Source organism: Chroicocephalus ridibundus, chromosome 2, assembly GCF_963924245.1.
Source record: "Chroicocephalus ridibundus chromosome 2, bChrRid1.1, whole genome shotgun sequence".
Classification (NCBI taxonomy): domain Eukaryota; kingdom Metazoa; phylum Chordata; class Aves; order Charadriiformes; family Laridae; genus Chroicocephalus; species Chroicocephalus ridibundus.
The window spans coordinates 23,660,679-23,679,137 of NC_086285.1; the positions used below are offsets into that span (position 1 = coordinate 23,660,679).

Sequence of the window (18,459 nt, forward strand, 5' to 3'; positions counted from 1 at the left end):
CCATCCATTTGGCTCTTATTTTATAGAAAAGGAAATTAATAAACCCTTGTAGTTTTTTGAGTATACCTTCAGGATTTGCCATTTTTGCTAAAACCACATGATTTTCAAAATTGTTGTTATTTGACCAAATTTGAAAGTAAGAAAAATACGGATTTTTCTTGAATAAATTTTGTGTTTTGTTTTGAACAGAACTTCTTGGTATACATAAACAGGCAACAGTAGGCTTTTTGACATTGATGGAATCTCTGAGATATTGTAAGGTAAGTTGTTTAAAATTTTTCTTTCGTTAAGGTGTTGTGGGCTTCTTTGACGGTATTACTAGAAGCTTCGCTGTGTATAACTGGAGATACTAAGCAACTTTCAAAGTGTATTCAACCTCAAATTGAAATTGAGAGTAATACTATATTATTGTTAATTGCATCTTACTGAATAAACGTGGTTTGCTATTTAAAATAGAACTTCATTGCACCAATTTAATATAGCTGGTTAGAAGCTTATGTTTTTACTAAAATAATGTTTAATGCAAGTTATGTAAATAGTTATAAAACTGTCAAGTCCCAAAGTGGCTTGCTGTTGTGAATGTTGCAGTTTTATTGTTCCCTTTTTATGCTATCACTGTCCTCCATTTAAAATAAATAGCCATAAATAAAAATGGTAAAACTGCTATTAAGTAAATGTGTTCTGAATATAATATATTCAAGACGTAAAAGTTACTTCATGTATTCATCTGTAAGCATCTGAAAGTAACTAAAGTACAACGTTGTCCATGTTGTTTCTTCCTGTTGTGACACAGAATTTCTTGATTTAAGGTTTTTATTTGAGCAATTTTGTGCTTTACAAATACTACTTTTGAAACAGCATTAATACCCTTGTTTTCAAAAGGCTTTTTGGTTGTTCTTTGCTTCCTTTTCAATCTCTATTGAATTCCTTTAACTTAGCTCAGGGTTAAAGGATTATGTAGTTTGCAGAATGTTGGCATATTGACTGTAGCTAGCTGTCCCTTCATTTATTAATTAAGTGTCAATTCTGAATAGATTCATCCAAAACCAGCTAATAAGTGGACTTCTACCTCATTTAGCATCCAATTATAGTGTTGTTAAGCATAGGGTTACTTATTTGTGTGCAGTGTTTGAAGCATGTCTCCAAGGTTGAAATAAGAAGTATTGTTGATACCACTTTCTCACCGCTGTCTTATTTCAGTTAATCATCATAAGCTATGTTGTTTTCCAAGTCAAATAGGAATCAGTGATCAAAATTAGAATCTGAAGTATTTTGCGCTGTTTTGTGATTTCATCGAATATTTTATAGTAGTTTTCAGAGCAGTTGGGACTTCACTAACTGAATTGTCATTAACTTGATCACTAACTGAGTTTTCTGGGTTTGCTTTATGTTTCTGATTTTGTTGTGTTTTTAAGGTTGGCTCCTATTTGAAATCTCCGAAGTTTCCCATTTGGATACTGGGCAGTGAAACACACCTCACAGTCTTTTTTGCCAAGGTATGTTAGTTGTGATTTTTGGTAACCTCAGGCAGATAAAGACCACATAAATTTAAAGTTCAGATCTTGCTACAATGTGAGTTTCATGTGGCTTTGATGTAAAAATGTAGTCACCAAACCTTTTAATTAAGCCTTCCCTTGAAGGCAGAGTTGTTCAAATGGTTTAATGGTATGTCATAAATTTTAGTGTAGTCTTTTGGTTCTAGCTTAATTTATTGGGCTGGAGGAAAGGTATGCTTTCGAACACCATAATTGGGATAAGTACTGTCTCAAATTTCTGTAGTACAAGAGAGAGATAAAAAGGAAATTGTTATGTGTAGGTGCCTGTTAGTAGTTTAATCTACCTGACAGTACTTCCACAATTTTTAATGTATAACCATAGTTCTTTGTTCTAGATTAAAAATGAATATCAGGATTGTTATGAGAATTCCTTGTGTTTGTTCTGTGAGATACGTACTGTAATCTGTGGAGCATAGAAAATGCTTTTGAGATGAGTTCTCAGTTTAAACTCTTAGACCAAATTTTATGAGGAGACGACTTCTATTTCTTCAGTCAAAGATTGTTAGTTGTTTTCATCTACATTTTTTTATTTCTATAGAACACTTGTTTCTGATTAAAAATATTTACTGTAACTTTACATGGTACTTACTAGTGTATTTATTAGTAGTTATTAGGACTGAACTTTCCTATACTTATTATGTTACAAATGAATGAATATTTTAGGTATAAATCTTGAAAGTAAGTGCTATACGATATGACAGACTTAGTCATAATTTCTTTAACTGTTGAATTTCCTTAAGGAAAACTTTGGCCTAATCTTTAATAACAGGACACAAAAAAGTTGGAGTTTTTTCTTAAAAACAAACAAACAAACCTCCGCAATACATTGGAAGTTTACTTGTGGTATTTCTTTACCTTTAAACTTAAATTAGAAATCCTTTAAATTAATTAGCCTATGTTGCACACTGAATATTGTTTTGCAGAGTCTAATGCAAATGCTATACTAGAATTTCCCTGAATTCCTTGTGTCTGATAAATGCTTCCGTACTCCATGGTAATAGAAAAATCCGTATCCCCCTTTGGATGTTTTTCTGCCTTACTCTCTCCCCAGGCAGTCTTTCCTACAAAAGTTTTTTGATTTCAGTTTTGAAATTTGATCCACAATTTTTATGAATTATACCATTGAAGTCAGTACCTTGTCATATAGATAGGAGTCTGATGCAAATAGCCATAATCACTCTATTATACGAGTCAAGTGTACCTGTCAAAATGTTACTACACTTTCTAACGTTTTGTGTCTACAGTGACCATTTTCAGGTAGAAATCCATTTCTAAAGCTCTTTCTTTTAGGATGTTGAGGGCTGTTTGCTGGGTTTAAAGTAACTGGGCATTAATGTCTGGTGTCTCCAATATAGGTTGGTTCCTCTTTCTTCACTGAACTCCTCTTAGGCTGTGGAAAGCTTCATCTTGTGATTAATGTCTTAGAAACTAAAAAGCAGGAAAAGGAAGCAACTTTCTTAGGCTTAGTAAAGAATTTCCCAGATTTTTTTTTTAATTAAAAGAAGTAGGAGCTGAAGGTGTGTAAAACTTCCAAGAGTCCTTGCATGCTTGCTATGCATGTCTGACCTCACCCTTTCTAAAGTAAAGGTCGGTGAGCATTTCAGGTGGAGCAGAGATGTCAGCTACAGTGGAAATACAAATCGTGTCCGCAATTCATTATTCTATCAGTTGAAGCTACATGCCAAAAACTACTGGAAGAAACTTGAATTCATTGCCAATGGTTAGTCAGCAAATTGTTAAAGTAGCGTGCATAGTTGTCTAGGTGGTGCTTGATACTGAGGATATAACTTCTAGCTTGATGGTGAGTTTGATTACATGAGAAAGAAATCTGCAGAACAGAAAGGGGAAACTGGAGTGCAGAGCCAAAAGCAGTGCAGATTAAGTTTGGAAAAAAAAAAAAAAACAATTACAGCTTTAATTTTTTCAATCTGCATATGATTTACAGGAGCCTAAACCCTTATGTTTAAATGGAAGAACATTAGGCAATTATTAAGCAGAATAACAGTCACTTTTTGTTATTACCTAAGTAATTTGGCTTAGGAACCTAGAAAAAGCAGTCTTCCTAGGTTACCGTCACTATGGACAAGTAGTGTGGGGTAATTAGGGAAAGTGACAGAATCTTCATTGCTGTCTCAGAGACTTTTCTTGAGCATGGAGGTTCAACAAGCAAAAGGTTTTACTCAAATTCTGCATACCACCCTACTCAAAGAAAGTTGTCTGCTGTTCTTTAGTACTCAGATGCTTCCCTCAGATTTTTCCTTTTGATGTGGGGTACAGCAATAAACAACAGTTGTCCTCGTAACTGTGGAAAGATCATCCACCTTGCTTTTGTATGTCAGAACATTTTGAATTATATGCTATAGACATCTGTTGGTGTCTGTCAGAATAGATTTGCATTTCTTTCAGAGAAATGTTTTTCAGTCATACTTTCTAAAATAAGTTAAGTCTGTCCATTCTAAAACTTCCTACATTTTCAGTGGATTTTAATGAATGACCAAAATGCAGCATGACATTTTTGGACTGAAGATCACACTTATAGCTCGAATTGAAAATTAAAAAATGAACTAAAGTGCATAACTGGACTTAAGTTCTCTTGTAACTGCTGCTGCATGAAGTAGACTTAAACAGCGACAGCTGATTCAATTCCTAGTTTTAACAAAAGTCTACCACTGGGTCAGCAGTTTATCCTATTACTAAAATAATAGAGATTTTATTCTATCGGCATGGTCTTCATCTCCACGTCTTGATTGTCAAAACTCATTTGATATGTACAGAAATATTAGCCTCATTTTACTACAAGGAATTGGAGGTAGAAAGAAATTATTTCAGAAATAACTTCTTCCTTAAAATGGCAATTTTGATTGAAGCACATTTTATTGAAGAGGATATCAGTAATTTTTTTTTTCCTGGGACTTAGCTGACCTGTCACCAGCTAAAAAATTATTTACAGTTATTACAGATATTTTGAAGACAACCATGCAGACACAAGTCAAAATGCAGTGGTTAGTCTCCTATACAAAACATGGGAACTGTTCTTTCTAGACGAAAGAAAATAGAATCTGGAAACATCTGAAATGAAGCTTCACTTGCATCTTCTGTATTTTCATTTCTAAGGTAGACTGCATTGAGCAAACATACTACAGCTTGCTCTGCAGATTGAGTATGTAATGAAGTTGGAAAGGAGATATAAACATTTGTATTACCTAAGTAGTTAGTTCTTCAGAACTCTGATACTTAGTGTATCATAAGAGCTGAAAAACCTTGTGTGAATAGTTGGGAATGGGGGGCAAAGGTTAGCAGGGAACCATATTTAGTACCAGTACATTTTCTTTCTTTCAATTACAACTATGTGTGTATAAGGCCAGAAAGTTGCTTGATATTCAGCAATCCAAACTTAACGTTTACTGAAAAAATAAGGGTGGTGGCTATTACTTATAGTGGTCACGGACTCTGCATTTGCAACAAAGTAGCTTTTCCCTGAAAAAGGTGAGTATTTAGCTTCCTCATAGACACCTAAATCCAAGCAGCCATCGTTTATTGCCTCTCCCTGCCCGCCCTTTCAGTGAATGAGAAAGCTTTCAAATGGCCTCAGGCCAACAAAAATAAACAAGGAAGCTTTCATCTGACACACTGAGTATCCCTGCATGCTCTGTCAGATGGTGCTAACACAAATAGACGGCATTGTAAATGTCCTCTAAAAATCAACTTTAAAGTTACAGTCTTTTTTTATTATTATTTATTGCAGGAAAAAGAGAGAGTGAGAAGTGGGGCAGCTCTAAATTACTTAATGTAGAGATAAGGCTGTGATGCTCTGGATCAAGTGCTGTATGGTCAGTTCTTGGTCATTTTTATGATAATCGTAACATAGGAAGTTATGACAAGCTGAGACTATTCAGAACTTTTAGGAATGTCAGAGTGTGGTCAGGTACTGTGTAAAAGAATATCAACAGGTTAATGTTACGTACAATATAATAAGAAAATGATTCAGTGCAAAGAATAGGAAAAACAACAGCAGTTTAATAGCTGCTTTCTAAATGCTGTCTGCTGACATGCAAACTCACGTGGTCTGGAAGTTTGAAGTCAAGACTTGTTGAAAGTGAAAAGACAGCACGGAAGGGGTGTCTGTCTGGTGACTTCAGGTGATTGAAACTGTACGTGGGGATGCTTCAGGGCTGTGTAAGTTCTTAAAAAAAATCCCTTAGTCTGTTCCCAGGTCTTGGAGAACACAGGTCACAACAGAATTGGCTATCCATTTTCAGTTACGGCATTGTAGCATATCTAGACTTGAAGAATCAGATAAGCAGAAGAAATTCCTGGCTGAGATATCTGAATAAGTTACAAATTACTGCTTTTCAAGGAAAGTGTGGCTGTCTTGCTGTGCAAGGACTGTACTTATGGTTTCAGATTACGTTTTTTTATTTTTCTAACTTTGATCACTGTAACCTGTTCTACATATTCTCAGGGCCTTTCTTCAGCATCCTTGATCGTATTGTCTCTCAGAAGAAAGAATATTTACTTCTTTTCCTAAACAATCTTTTTGATCAAAGTTCAACAGAGGGACACCTGAGCAAACACTGACACTGCTATAGGAGATCCTGAATTTGGGTCAGTGGTGTTTACCAGAACTGGGCTAAGAGCGGGTGTTATTGGGTACAGCATTTAATCTCAGAACACCAACAGAGAATGTCAATGGCCATGAAAGAAAATGAGACGCATGTGTAAAAATTCAGCCATTACTAGTATGTGTTAACAACTCTGGTCTCTGCAAAAGTAACCTGTGTATACCCAAATAAATTATACTTATCCTTTAACTTAGGAGCTCTTCTACTTTGGCAAGGTAGTGAAAAATACCTACGCCCATCCTTTTTTTTTTTTTTTTTTTTTTTTTTTTTTCTTCCTCCCATCACCGGTGAATGCAAATAATCAGATTTTGAAAAATTCTTTCTTCATCAGAGAAGAAATGAAAGTTAAAGTCACATTTTGAAGAATTCCACTTCAGGAAATGGTTTCAGAGTGTGTGGCTTCAGAGTCTTTAGTTTCCATGAGTAAGTATAATTGAGACTGGTTAGGACAGTAGTCTGGATATTCAGTAGAAAGAACATAGATGCATGAGGCAACTGCAGAAATAACTTCTGGGCTTAAGTAGGGTTTAAATTTTCTGAGTACTGATAAAGAGCAGGGAGAGAAATGCTCTCTGTTCTTGACAATAGCTCTGACCTGGCTAAATCAGCAGTGAATCTTCAAATATTTCTATTAGCTGTTAATTTAAGAGCTCCTTTCTGCAAGAAGAGACCCCTTCTTAAAATTAATATTAGAGCAGTATGTTTCCTGTGGGATCTGTGGGCCCCCAAATACAATTGACGTTACTTTATTGGTTGGTTTAAGCTTCATGGTGTAAACGCTATTGCTAAATGAATTTAAATTGTTCTGAATAACGCAGTAGTTCATAAGGGTTGCTTTGTCCAAATAAGTTTCCTAGCAGAAAGGACAAGTCTCTTTATAATAATGGTCTCATAGTTGGCAGGGGCCACCTCAAAATAAAATACTTCTGTGAGGTATCTACCCTATTCTAGCTTTGCAAGATCACAGAGCATAACTGTGAAACCTTATGCTGCTCTTTGTGGGTCTACTCCAATTTTACTTGCAGATGAATTTGTTCCTACTACAGATGCGTGATTCTATGAACAGACACTTCTGGGCAGTTTCTTTGTTTATTGCTTGTTTGGGAGGTTTCCTATGGGGAAACGTGGTCTTTTTTCCATTCATGTAAGTGATTTCTCACACCAGCATTTATCCAAGTAACTTGTAGATTTTGTCTAAACTATCCATTATAGTAAAAGAGACTTTATATGTGATGCAACAGTATATGGTGGCATATTTGTTTTTAATGAAACAAGTTCATTATATCAATTTAACCAAAGGTTTTGTTTTCTCTAAAGGTAACAAATCTAGAGCACTGTCACTTATGAAGTGTCTGTGTTTCTATTTCTCCTTTTTTTCATTAGAAGTGTAGTTTTTGCTTTAAGTGGAGGTAGCTTTCTTGAGAAACTTCAGCCATCATATGATTTTTAGCTTTGCTTGGGAGAAACATTTCTGTCTCCTGTTTTCCTGTTTACACATTGTCGGAATGAGACAGTTGCAAGGAAAAATCAGATCTCTCTGTCTCCTCTTAGTTTTTGACAGTCTGTACTTCAACTGTAATAAAGGAATTTTTAAATAGTGGAGAAACCAAAGCTCCTCAGAGTGGCTCAGTTTTCTGTAGGACATGTTCTTTTTCATGTCTTGCACAAGGTTTGGGAAAGAGGAAAAGGTTGTGAAGAAGCCAGGTATCCCTCTCCAATCCACGAGATGAAGACCTAATTCTGGTTTTGCTACCCCCCTGACATTCTTTCAGGCCTACCAAGTGTCTTGGAGAACTTTGGACTTCCAAGAAGAGCAGCGATATGCAGAGGACAACAGAATCATAGAATAGAATCTTCATGGTTGGAAAGGACCTCTGACATCATCCAGTCCAACCAAACAACCTACAATCTCTGCCACTACAGCATGCCCTGAAGTGCCACATCTAGACGTTTCTTAAACACCTCTAGGGATGGTGACTCAACCACCTCCCTGGGCAGGCTGTTCCAGGGCCTGACCACTCTTTCAGTAAAGTAGTTCTTCCTAATATCTAACCTAAACCACCCCTGCTGCAACTTCAGACCATTTCCTCTGGTCCTGTCCTTATTCACCTGGGAGAAGAGGCCAACACCCACCTCTCTCCAACCTCCTTTCGGGTAGTCGTAGAGGGCAATGAGGTCTCCCCTCAGCCTCCTCTTCTCCAAGCTAAACATGCCCAGCTCCCTCAGCCTCTCCTCATACGACCGGGTCTCCAGACCCCTCACCAGCCTGGTAGCTCTCCTCTGGACACGCTCCAGCGCTTCAATGTCCCTCTTGTACAGAGGGGCCCAGAACTGAACACAGTACTCGAGGTGGGGCCTCACCGGGGCCGAGTACAGAGGCACGATCACTTCCCTGCTCCTGCTGGCCACGCTGTTCCTGATACAAGCCAGAATGCTGTTGGCCTTCTTGGCCACCTGGGCACACTGCTGGCTCATGTTAAGCTGGCCGTCTGCCAACACCCCCAGGTCCTTTTCTGCCGGGCAGCTTTCCAGCCACTCTTCCCCAAGCCCGTAGCGTTGCTTGGGGTTGTTGTGACCGAAATGCAGGACCCAGCACTTGGCCTTATTAAACCTCATACAGTTGGCCTTGGCCCATCGATCCAGCCTGTCCAGGTCCCTCTGTAGAGCCTTCCTACCTTCAAGCAGATCAGCACTCCCACCTCGTTTGGTGTCATCTGCAAACTTACTGAGGGTGCACTCAATCCCCTCATCCAGATCATTGATATAGATATTAAACAAAACCGGCCCCAAAACTGAGCCCTGAGGGACACCGCTGGTGACTGGCCGCCAAGAGGATTTCACCCCATTAATCACAACTCTCTGGGCACGGCCATCCAGCCAGTTTTTAACCCAGCGAAGAGTACGCTTGCCTATGCCATGATTCGCCAGCTTCTCCAGGAGAATGCTATGGGGGACGGTGTCAAGGGCCTTACCAAAGTCCAGACAGACAACGTCCACAGCCTTCCCCACATCCAGAAGGTGGGTCACATGGTCATAGAAAGAGATCAGGTTGGTTAAGCAGGACCTCCCTTTCCTAAACCCGTGCTGGCTGGCCCTGATCCCTTGGCTGCCCTGCACTTGCCATGAGAGCTCACTCAAGGTGATCCCCTCCATGATCGTTCCTGGTACTGAGGTCAGGCTGACAGGCCTGTAATTCCCCAGATCCTCCTTCTGACCCTGAAAGGTTGAGTGGGAAGACTGAGGTGTACATGTCTGTGGTAGTCAGGTGGGGCTGATCTGTAGAGCTAGAAGGTTAGGGCTCATAGATCATTGTGCCATAAGAAAACCAGTAATAGATGTAACAGAGGACAAATCATATTCTAATGCAGTAGACTGGAAACACTGTGATTATGACATACGTTATTGCATCCTAAATCAAAGAGACTCAAGAGACTACTAAAGTTTTCAGGATTTTAGTAGGACTGACTTGGATTTTCTCGTTTTAGGGTTGGTGATACAAGGTCCACTTGTATCCACGCTCCATCTTCCAGAGTCAAGTAGGACTCTATCTACTCAGGATTTTGGGGTCTTTTGGGTATTTTTAGAAGGATGGAGTGTGATGAGTCCCTACCACACAGTTACAAAGAGGTCTTGAAATGGAGAGACAGCTATACAGACTTTATTTTTTTCTAGCCTAGTACAGTAACTAAAAATGTGGAGCTAGCTCGGAAGAGAAAGCCATAACCATGGAAACTAATGACACATGATTGACTTTTATCAAGACTGGAATATGGTAATATACCCATATATGTTGAAGAAATCACATGTGAAAAGTATAAAAGAGCATTCTGGTGGTCTTCTTGTTCCTGAGGTTGGGTGGTGAAGTTGATGTCTTTGAGCACTGGAGAAGTGAATCTTTGGGCAGTGATAGGCATTTTGACAATTTGTGGCAAAAACTTAGAAGTGAGAATATTTAGGCATTAGGTCAAGGTCCTGTAATGCTTGTATTGCTCTTGTCAGAGGTGCTGTGCATCCCATAATCATGAGTAGCAATTATGAGGACTTAACTACTCAGATCATAAAGAGGTAAATCAGTCATGAGGTTTTGCATTATTTGTTCTTAGAGTTGAGACACAGAAATTGTAATGTAGAGATCGTTAAACTGAGAGATGTAAGACAATGTTAATCTAAAAAATTATTTGGGATTTACCATCCTACAAGAATTGTACTCACTGTGTTTATCCTGATTCTCTGACTAATTTCAGCCATTTAGTCATATCTATATGTTCTCCAAAGTTTTAGAAAATTTTTAACATTCATCCCATTATATACAGCTTTCACAATGATCATTTAAGGGCATTTTTCATGGTTGGCTGATACAGACCATGAAATGTAATTGTATATGCCCCTAAGCAAACAAGCAAATTACTTCCTTTTGGGAAAAGTCTCCTCATCCATCCATCTGTTTTCTTTCAGAGTGGGGGTTCGGTTTTTATATATGAAGTAGTTGAGAGTAGGGCTGCTTAGGTGATACCGCTTTTCATGTGTTAACGTTTGAGTTGTTCCTATTTTTGGTCACTGAATTCTTTCTCCTGAAATGTAATGTGGTTTGATACCGTTTCGTGCTGAGCTAGATGAGAGAATGACTTTGCACGCTGTTTCCAAACCTAGATGAAAACGTTTAAAATGGGACGGGGGGATAGTTCTAGCAGTTCCAATAGGAACTTTTGAGCCAGAAAAATTTAGATCTGAAAATTCAAAATAAAACACTACCACTGGTTGCATGAGCTGCCCTTTGAAAGGAAGGAAGGAGGGGTGAAAGAAGGAAGGCAAGCCAGCGCAATGAAGAGAACCTTTTCTAGATCCACAAATGAGAACTGAAGGAATTTCCTATAAACTGCTAAGCTCTCAATTTAATGTATTGTAGGAGCACTTCTGAATTGGAAAACTTACAAAGAAAATATGCTTAAGTAATGGCCATGAATATCACATTAACCATTTTTATAAAAATTATATTCCTTAGTCATTTCAAGTCTATTTTAAACACAATTAGGAAGAAAAGTGATTCTAGTAGCCATCTTTTTGTTCAGTTTTCCAACTTCCTAGTTACCTTCAAAGCATATGCTCTGTTTACTTCCCGCTTGCTGAGTTCGCATTTCAGTTGGTTAAGAAACAAACTTTCGTCTGATTTTTCTTAAAGATTAGCAGTAGGCTGTGGGGAACGTATTTGAGACTAAGGTGCAGTCAACTCCATGAAACAATATTTTGACTATAACTTAAATGATACATTGTTTCTGAACAATGTTAGTAATATTTGCAGTGGAATAGATTGTAGCGGTGAATGTGTAAAGCACCTGTTGTGAAAAATGCCCAAAGCAGTACAGAAATGGTGGTTCATTTACTGTTCATTTGTAGGCAGAGCAGTCCTGAGGAGTATTTTTTCCTTTTCCTCATAGTAGAATGAATAACTTTCATATGTAAACTGAAATTTGGGACTAGAAGGTAATGGATTGGGTTCTACTCCATAAGAGTATTTATTAGCATCTAGAAGGATTTATAGCCTCCTGCTTCAGGAAGGAGGGTATGGACAACATCTAGTTTGTATGTATGTTAGCCTATCAAATGAAAGGCTGATTTTTTTAAAGAAACACATTTTAGTTTTTTCTTTCTTTTTGGTAGTATATCCAGAGCGGCTTGCAAATAGTAAATGCATCAAAGACATTGCTAAATGCAGTTTTATAATTCATGAGTCACTGTATCAAATTCTGAAAGTCAACATACTGCATAGAAACAAAGGCTGAGAACATCATTGTGTCATTCTGTATCCCTTTTAGGTGTGAAACCAATGTTGCTTCCAGATATATTTGATACAATAGCGAAGACTTTGGCCCTGAGTCATCACATGACGGGTAGATATTATGTTTTTCAAATTTGGAGGAACAGGCATCCTGGCTCATTATTAAAATATGATTAATAAATTGATAGAATTTTTAATTGTATTGCAGTTTTTAAATATCAATCAAATTGGTATTTACAGAAAGGTGTTGCATTAAAAAAAAAAAATGTTATTCCTCATTTCAAATCAAGCGAAAACCAAAACGGTGAGGGCTTTTCCCTCCATTATTTGCTCCTTCCACTAGTCAGGTGCCTGGCCTCTCCAGGTACAAGTCCTACTCAATTCTGCCACAATTATCACTTTAGTTCCATTTTTAGCTATATTAAATAGTCAAATATCATTTATGCTATTGCTCGGACAGCAATGCATTGGGATGCAGCCATCCAGTGAGTATTGACCTGAAGTTTTTTTAAACGCACCTTTTAAATATAATGTGCTCTCATATGTTGCATTACTTTTTTTTTTTTTTTTCCCCCTGCTTCTCACAAAACGTATCCACCTCACTCAATGCATAAACATTTACCAGGTGCTGTCTTGAGTCTGCATTTGGCACATGCTGTGTTTGCAGCTATTCCATTCTGCTGGTAATGTTCTGAAATTAGATATATATGTACTTGCATAATTAATTTACAGACCCCTTCCTTCTCTTGGGTCATTGCTACTGAATATCAAACAGCACAACGTAGAATCTTTCTGGTATCTGATGGCTTCCAAGTTGTGTATGTGTTAGTGATTAGCTCACAGTAGATCTTGGCCTGAAAAATACAACTCTGCTTCAAAAGCCCTTTTCTCATTTGTCTTTTTAGTGTTCTAAATGATTTTACACTTCAGCTTCCTGCACATTTTTGGATATTTTTCACATTTCCCCAAAATAATAATACTATCCTTTCTATTTGAGCACTCTTGGTAGTGGAGCAGGTGTAATTATACCCTAATCAATTTGTAGTTCGTTCAGTATTTGTGAGGAGATGGAGTGGAGAGGCATAAACTTCTCTCTTGTTACCTTAAAGACCTTCTAAAGTCTTAGCCCAAAAGCTTTGACTTTGTTAAATTTAGTGCACTTTCATTTCCTGCTAGTTTACAAATAATTGAATATTATGCAAACAATTAGGAAGTAAATATTAGCTTTCTTAATAGTTAATCTGGCATCAAGTGAAGAATGGAAAGAAAGGTGTTAGTTTCATGCAGTAGAATACTCCTTTCCAGAAAGTATCTAACTGCAATGGTATGCTCCGCCGTTCACATCAGGCTTTGGCATGACTGGGTATTTATGCAAGAGGTAAGACATAGGTAAAAATTGCTGGTCTAGTCGTAAGTTGCAGCCTCAGCACATGGAGGGGAGCAAAAAAGCTGAGTTAAGTTACCATGCTTTTTCAAGAAGTACGTATGCATGATTGTTAAAGTCTCTAAACAAATACAGGTCAGTAAATTAACCAATACAGGACAGCAAACAGTATATTCATAGTCAGGGGTTATCTTCATGGAATTATTCTAGAAATGGTATTTTAAAAGAAAAATTTTTCTGAGTCATTTCAGCACAATTTTTTTTACCAGTCCCAAAATCTAACACGCTGTTTTCCAAAATATGGAATTTAATATGTTTGTAGTATTACAATGAATGACAGGTAAGTAGAATGAACAACTTCTCCACATATTCCATGTATACTTATATGAAGTAATAGGTAGAAATTATAAACTTCGATACTGCTGGGCTCACGCCATCCATTCTTTGCTCTGCAAGCCACCTTCCTTTTTATTTTATCTTCTCTTCTCTTCTAACTACATCCTACCAACTGCAGAAATTATTTACCATGTAATGATATTGGGAATATTATTTTACCCATTTCTAGTGAGACTTAAAATTGGAAATGTAGTATTCACTACATGACCGAATTGCAGTTCCAGAATTAGTGTATGAACTGATGGTATGCCCATTGTGTCTTCTGTTTGAGAAAATGAATTTATATGAATGGCTGTGCTCGCCTGTTATAAATACATGTTTTAGATTGATTCCTCAGATTCTTTCTTCCCCTTAGAATTTTTTTTCCTGAAGAAGTGTGTCCTGAAGTCATAAATGTATCAGAGAGCTTATAAAATAGAGAGTTTAAATATAGTTGTTGAATGCCTGTTAAAGGTATTTCAAAGTGAAGCGTTCTTGGGCTATACAACTAGAAAATTATTTTGTGGCCATTTTCTGTCTCTCTGCATTTATTTTTTTTTTTCCCCCAAAATGTTTGAAGACCAGATGTGCTTTCTGAGCAGGGCACCATGTATCCCTGGGAAGTGGAAGAGGACATTTTTTTATTCTCTGCTCAGTCTGCTTTATTCCCGTGTTCCCAAACACTACTGGGATAGATGCAGGGAACTAGAAACACTAAACGAAACTACCAACATAACAACATATGCTTCAGTAATAAAAATATTCTTTAAAACAGTAACGGTTGTAATCTTGCTCTGAAACTTTATGCCAAGCCCTCCTTTTTGCAAAACTCCCCAGCTGCCTAATAAACGTGTGACGTGGCAGGCTGAACTTGTGTAGAGAATCTGTGTGTTTCCAGGAGACTTTAGGTAATTTTATAAATGGCAGGAACGTGGTTGACATCAGTTTGGGTTTCAGCTGTTGTTTGATCCATAGAACCTTAATGTGTGTGACAGCCGTTGAATCCCTGGGAACATTAGAGAGACTCCATATACAGCATCTGATTTCATCCATTACAAGTGCAATCACAAATACGCTTAGCAATCCATTGCTAACCACTTTTTGAGAAGCATTCAAAAATGAGTTTTTCATCCTTTTATTGTCTCCTTTCATACTGATAGCAACTTTGTTTTGTACAGAATAACATCTTTGAGCTCTTTTGATAAGGCAGCTCTACTTTCAGGTTAGGATATGTGAATGCATGAGTTGAAAGTCTAAATGTGGAAAGAGGAAAAAAACTACAAAAAAAAGGAGGGGAGGGGACTTTCTATGGTGGAGAAAGCTTTTAATTTTTCCTAGCAGACGTGAAGCACATTTAGTGATATTTAAGACATTACCTTAATTTTCTGCCTTTATTTCTCCCCTTATATAACATAGGGGGTCCAGTGCCATTTTGGGCTACTGATTGATAGTTCAGGGAAAATTGATATGTATTCTACTATTCTATTCTCTACTACTGGAATTAGCTACCTGAAATACCAAATTCAAATATGAACATAAAAGGCAATACTGTTTTTATAATATGTGACAACGTGCAAAGTTTGTGTATATTTTGTATTTTCTCCATATATGTATTAACACGTGTGTATAAAGATTCCCTAAAATACTACTTAACAGTACAAAATAGCATACTTCATAGATCTCATACATTTCCCATGGAAAGCCATAAGATATTACTGTTAGAATAATTAATCAGGCTAATTGTCCTTCAGAAACATTTTTGCCATCTTTGAGTTACAAAATAATTAATCTGGTCCATTTTCAAAAACATTTCATCATTCTGGACTAAAGCAAACCAGAGGGTTTTCATCATCCCAAGAGAGAATTACATGGTTTAAGTGGGAAACGGAAGACTTGAAGCTGGTTTCCAACATTAAGTGCAGCTTTCAGTGCTGTGAGAACTGGAATTAGGAAGATTAGAATTTCTGCAGTACCTCTTCTGGGGCTTTGAACTCTGCTAGCAAATGTCCCTGTTCATCTCCCACCTCCTTATTGTAATTGCCAAATAGAGTTAATATGTAATGCTCACCACGGGTTGTATAGCAAACACTTCAGGTCTATAAGATGAAATATTATTAGATATATAAATAGATCCTATTATGGCAGACAACAGGTAATTTGAAAACCTGCTCTTTCAGATTAAACTTTTGACTGGGAGTAATATGTAATTCAGTTAGTAATTGGGTAAGAATTCCAGTAAACTCAAATTAGCTGACTCCTGATCTGTAATTCCAGTAATTAATTTTTGCTTTCAAAACAAGGACTTTGTTCTGTGATTATGAAACAAGCTAGTAACTGTGAATAAAAAAAAAAAGACTATATACCGAATGTTTATTGTTTTACTGTAATCTCTTGTAATCTGCCCTTCAAAGCAGGGACGATGGTGAAGAAGCTCTTAGTATTTTTACCTGTCAACAGGTGACTTGTTGCCTTCTTGTAATGTTTTGAACTAAAACACCAACACGTATGGCAATGTAACTGTTAAACATGTATTCACTGTAGTTTGAGTTTCTCTTACTTTTGAAAAACTGCAATGCTGTGGCTTTTTTTGTTGGCGGTCTCATTAAACCATCCTTTCCCACAGGAATGGAGCATATATTGTGGTTTCCATAACATAGCTGAGTGCATGCTAAAAGCCCTGCTTTCCAAACGGATAGGCTGACAGTGTCCTCACTGTAGATTTCTCTGTTATTAATTCTTGCTCTTTGGCTTGTGTTTGCTTTTCCTCCACAGCCTCACCCCACCCTTGGGTGAAGTAGGCTCCCTTTTCTGTCTGGGTAGTATGGGTGAAGGTGATAAAGGATTTGAAATAGCCGTCCATATGTAGCTTCTCAGTCTGCCCTATTGAGAACTGTCTTCCGTTTGCAGCACCAGCAAGGTGCTGCAGAGTAGAGTAGATTTACTGTAGAGTAAATGCAATGCTTTCACTCATATTCACAAGGCAGAGTGCATCTAGAGCCAATTTGCTTCCTTTCAACCACCTTGTTGAAATAAATTGCTTACCGTGAATGTTTCTCCTCCACCGCCACCTCTAGCCCTTGATGAACCCTTTCAGATAAACTCTGTCATCTTTTGCTGGTCTGAATGACAAGGCCTGTATTTTATTTTCTGACCCGGGATAAGAACTCTGCTACCTTGGCCGTGGCATGCTTTCTGTTGTGTCTTTTCCCTCTCTTGTTCAAGGAAAGGATTTTCTTTTGGCTTTTTCTGAATCTCAGATGGACTCTTCGAGGCTGAGGAGGATATGTTACGTGATCTTTGACACCTGCCATTCTGAAGTGGAAACAGTTGTAGCTGCAGAGCTCTTGTATAGTGACGGCTAAGTCAAGGACCGACCTTTCCTTCAGTTCCTCCATATACAGCTCTCAACCAAGAGAATCTTTCACTCCTTCAACTATTCTGTGGGTACATTCCAGTTGTTTGACACTTTTAAATGCCTTCTCTCATAGAAGATAATATGCCGCAGAGTAATCTCCTATTCCACCAGCCAGCACAAAAAAAGCATTGTAAGCAATCTGCAGAGGACACTTCCATCACTGCAGCACCTGTGGGCAGTGGCCCTTCCCACCTGTTGGTGCACATGATGTCCCTGAACACAAATGGAAGTCTTGAACTAGTCTTCATTGGCCATCTCCCTGTTGAGAGCTGGACTGGTAGTCTTTCGAGCTACATATCCCCTTCAGTTGAGTAAAGAGATAAGGGGAAGTCTATACTGAGTCAGCCCACTATTCTACTCTTTATTGGACCTATGCTTTTACCAAATAAATTTTGGATTTCTCATCTGGTCGCTTCCTGACACCTCCCTCCACAACATCTGTCAGAATTGTCTGTACCTTCACCAAATGTTTTGCCATCTCTGAAGCCTGAAAGGCTGATGTGAACCTTAATAAAGCAATGTTCTTTGAGAAATCTAAGGTAGCTCCCCTGGGCGGTTAGTGGAACAGTAGAATTACTTCAAGTCATGTTGATTTAAAACTACCTATGGAAACGCTTCTAAGTCAAAGCATGTTAGAGCAGACCATCTGAAGCCTATCTTCCAGCAGCTTGTCTCCTAGACCCTTTATTAAAGGTTTGTTTTTTTTTTTACTCTTTCCCTTTCCATGTCTATCTCGTACCTCCCTTTCTCCCTCTCCCACACACGCAGATACCTGCAATCATAACCCACCACTTGTCTCCTGCGACGGTCCACCCAGCAACAGCCAGGCACACAGTCACAAGCCTGGTGTTTGGATAGTTGTCTACCTATTGCCGAACAGAGCGATTCACAGCAGGCTTCTGCCTTCCCTCTCGGTGGGCATGCAAACCCGTACATTTTCTGCTGGCCTGGCTTCCAGTTTCAACAACCAGCCACAAGGCTCCATTCCCTCTGTCAACTGAAACTGGGCAATGGAGTCAGAAGTGAGCTAGAGAGATGGGAATTGGTTTCAGAGATTCCATCAACCTTGTTTTCTTAGGAAACTATTTTGGAGAAGTTGTTGGCTTGAAAGCCACTGATTATAGCATGGAAAAAGACACACTTTTTTCTCTCTGTAATACAAGACTGGATTCAATAATCTTCATTCTTGCAGATCTGATTAAACTATAGCAAGTTCTGTAGTTGATAAATTATCAGTGTTTCTGTATTGTCTTTAGGCAAATTTTTAAGAAGAAAGTTAGTACTACAATACGTAATTCTTCCATGTATCACCACTCAACAGTGGTAGTGTA

General features: G+C 38.0%; 1 protein-coding gene across 5 annotated transcripts in view; it reads left to right on the top strand.

The window, feature by feature from the left end:
• Nucleotides 1–18,459, top strand: part of MINDY3 (MINDY lysine 48 deubiquitinase 3) — a 60,219-nt gene that overhangs the window by 26,017 nt on the left and 15,743 nt on the right. For all 5 annotated transcript variants that reach the window (XM_063324751.1, XM_063324754.1, XM_063324752.1 and 2 more), the window contains 2 exons: nucleotides 190–260; nucleotides 1,416–1,496. In XM_063324751.1, coding sequence (XP_063180821.1) covers nucleotides 190–260; nucleotides 1,416–1,496 — 152 coding nt within the window. The remainder of the gene's footprint in view (nucleotides 1–189; nucleotides 261–1,415; nucleotides 1,497–18,459) is intronic.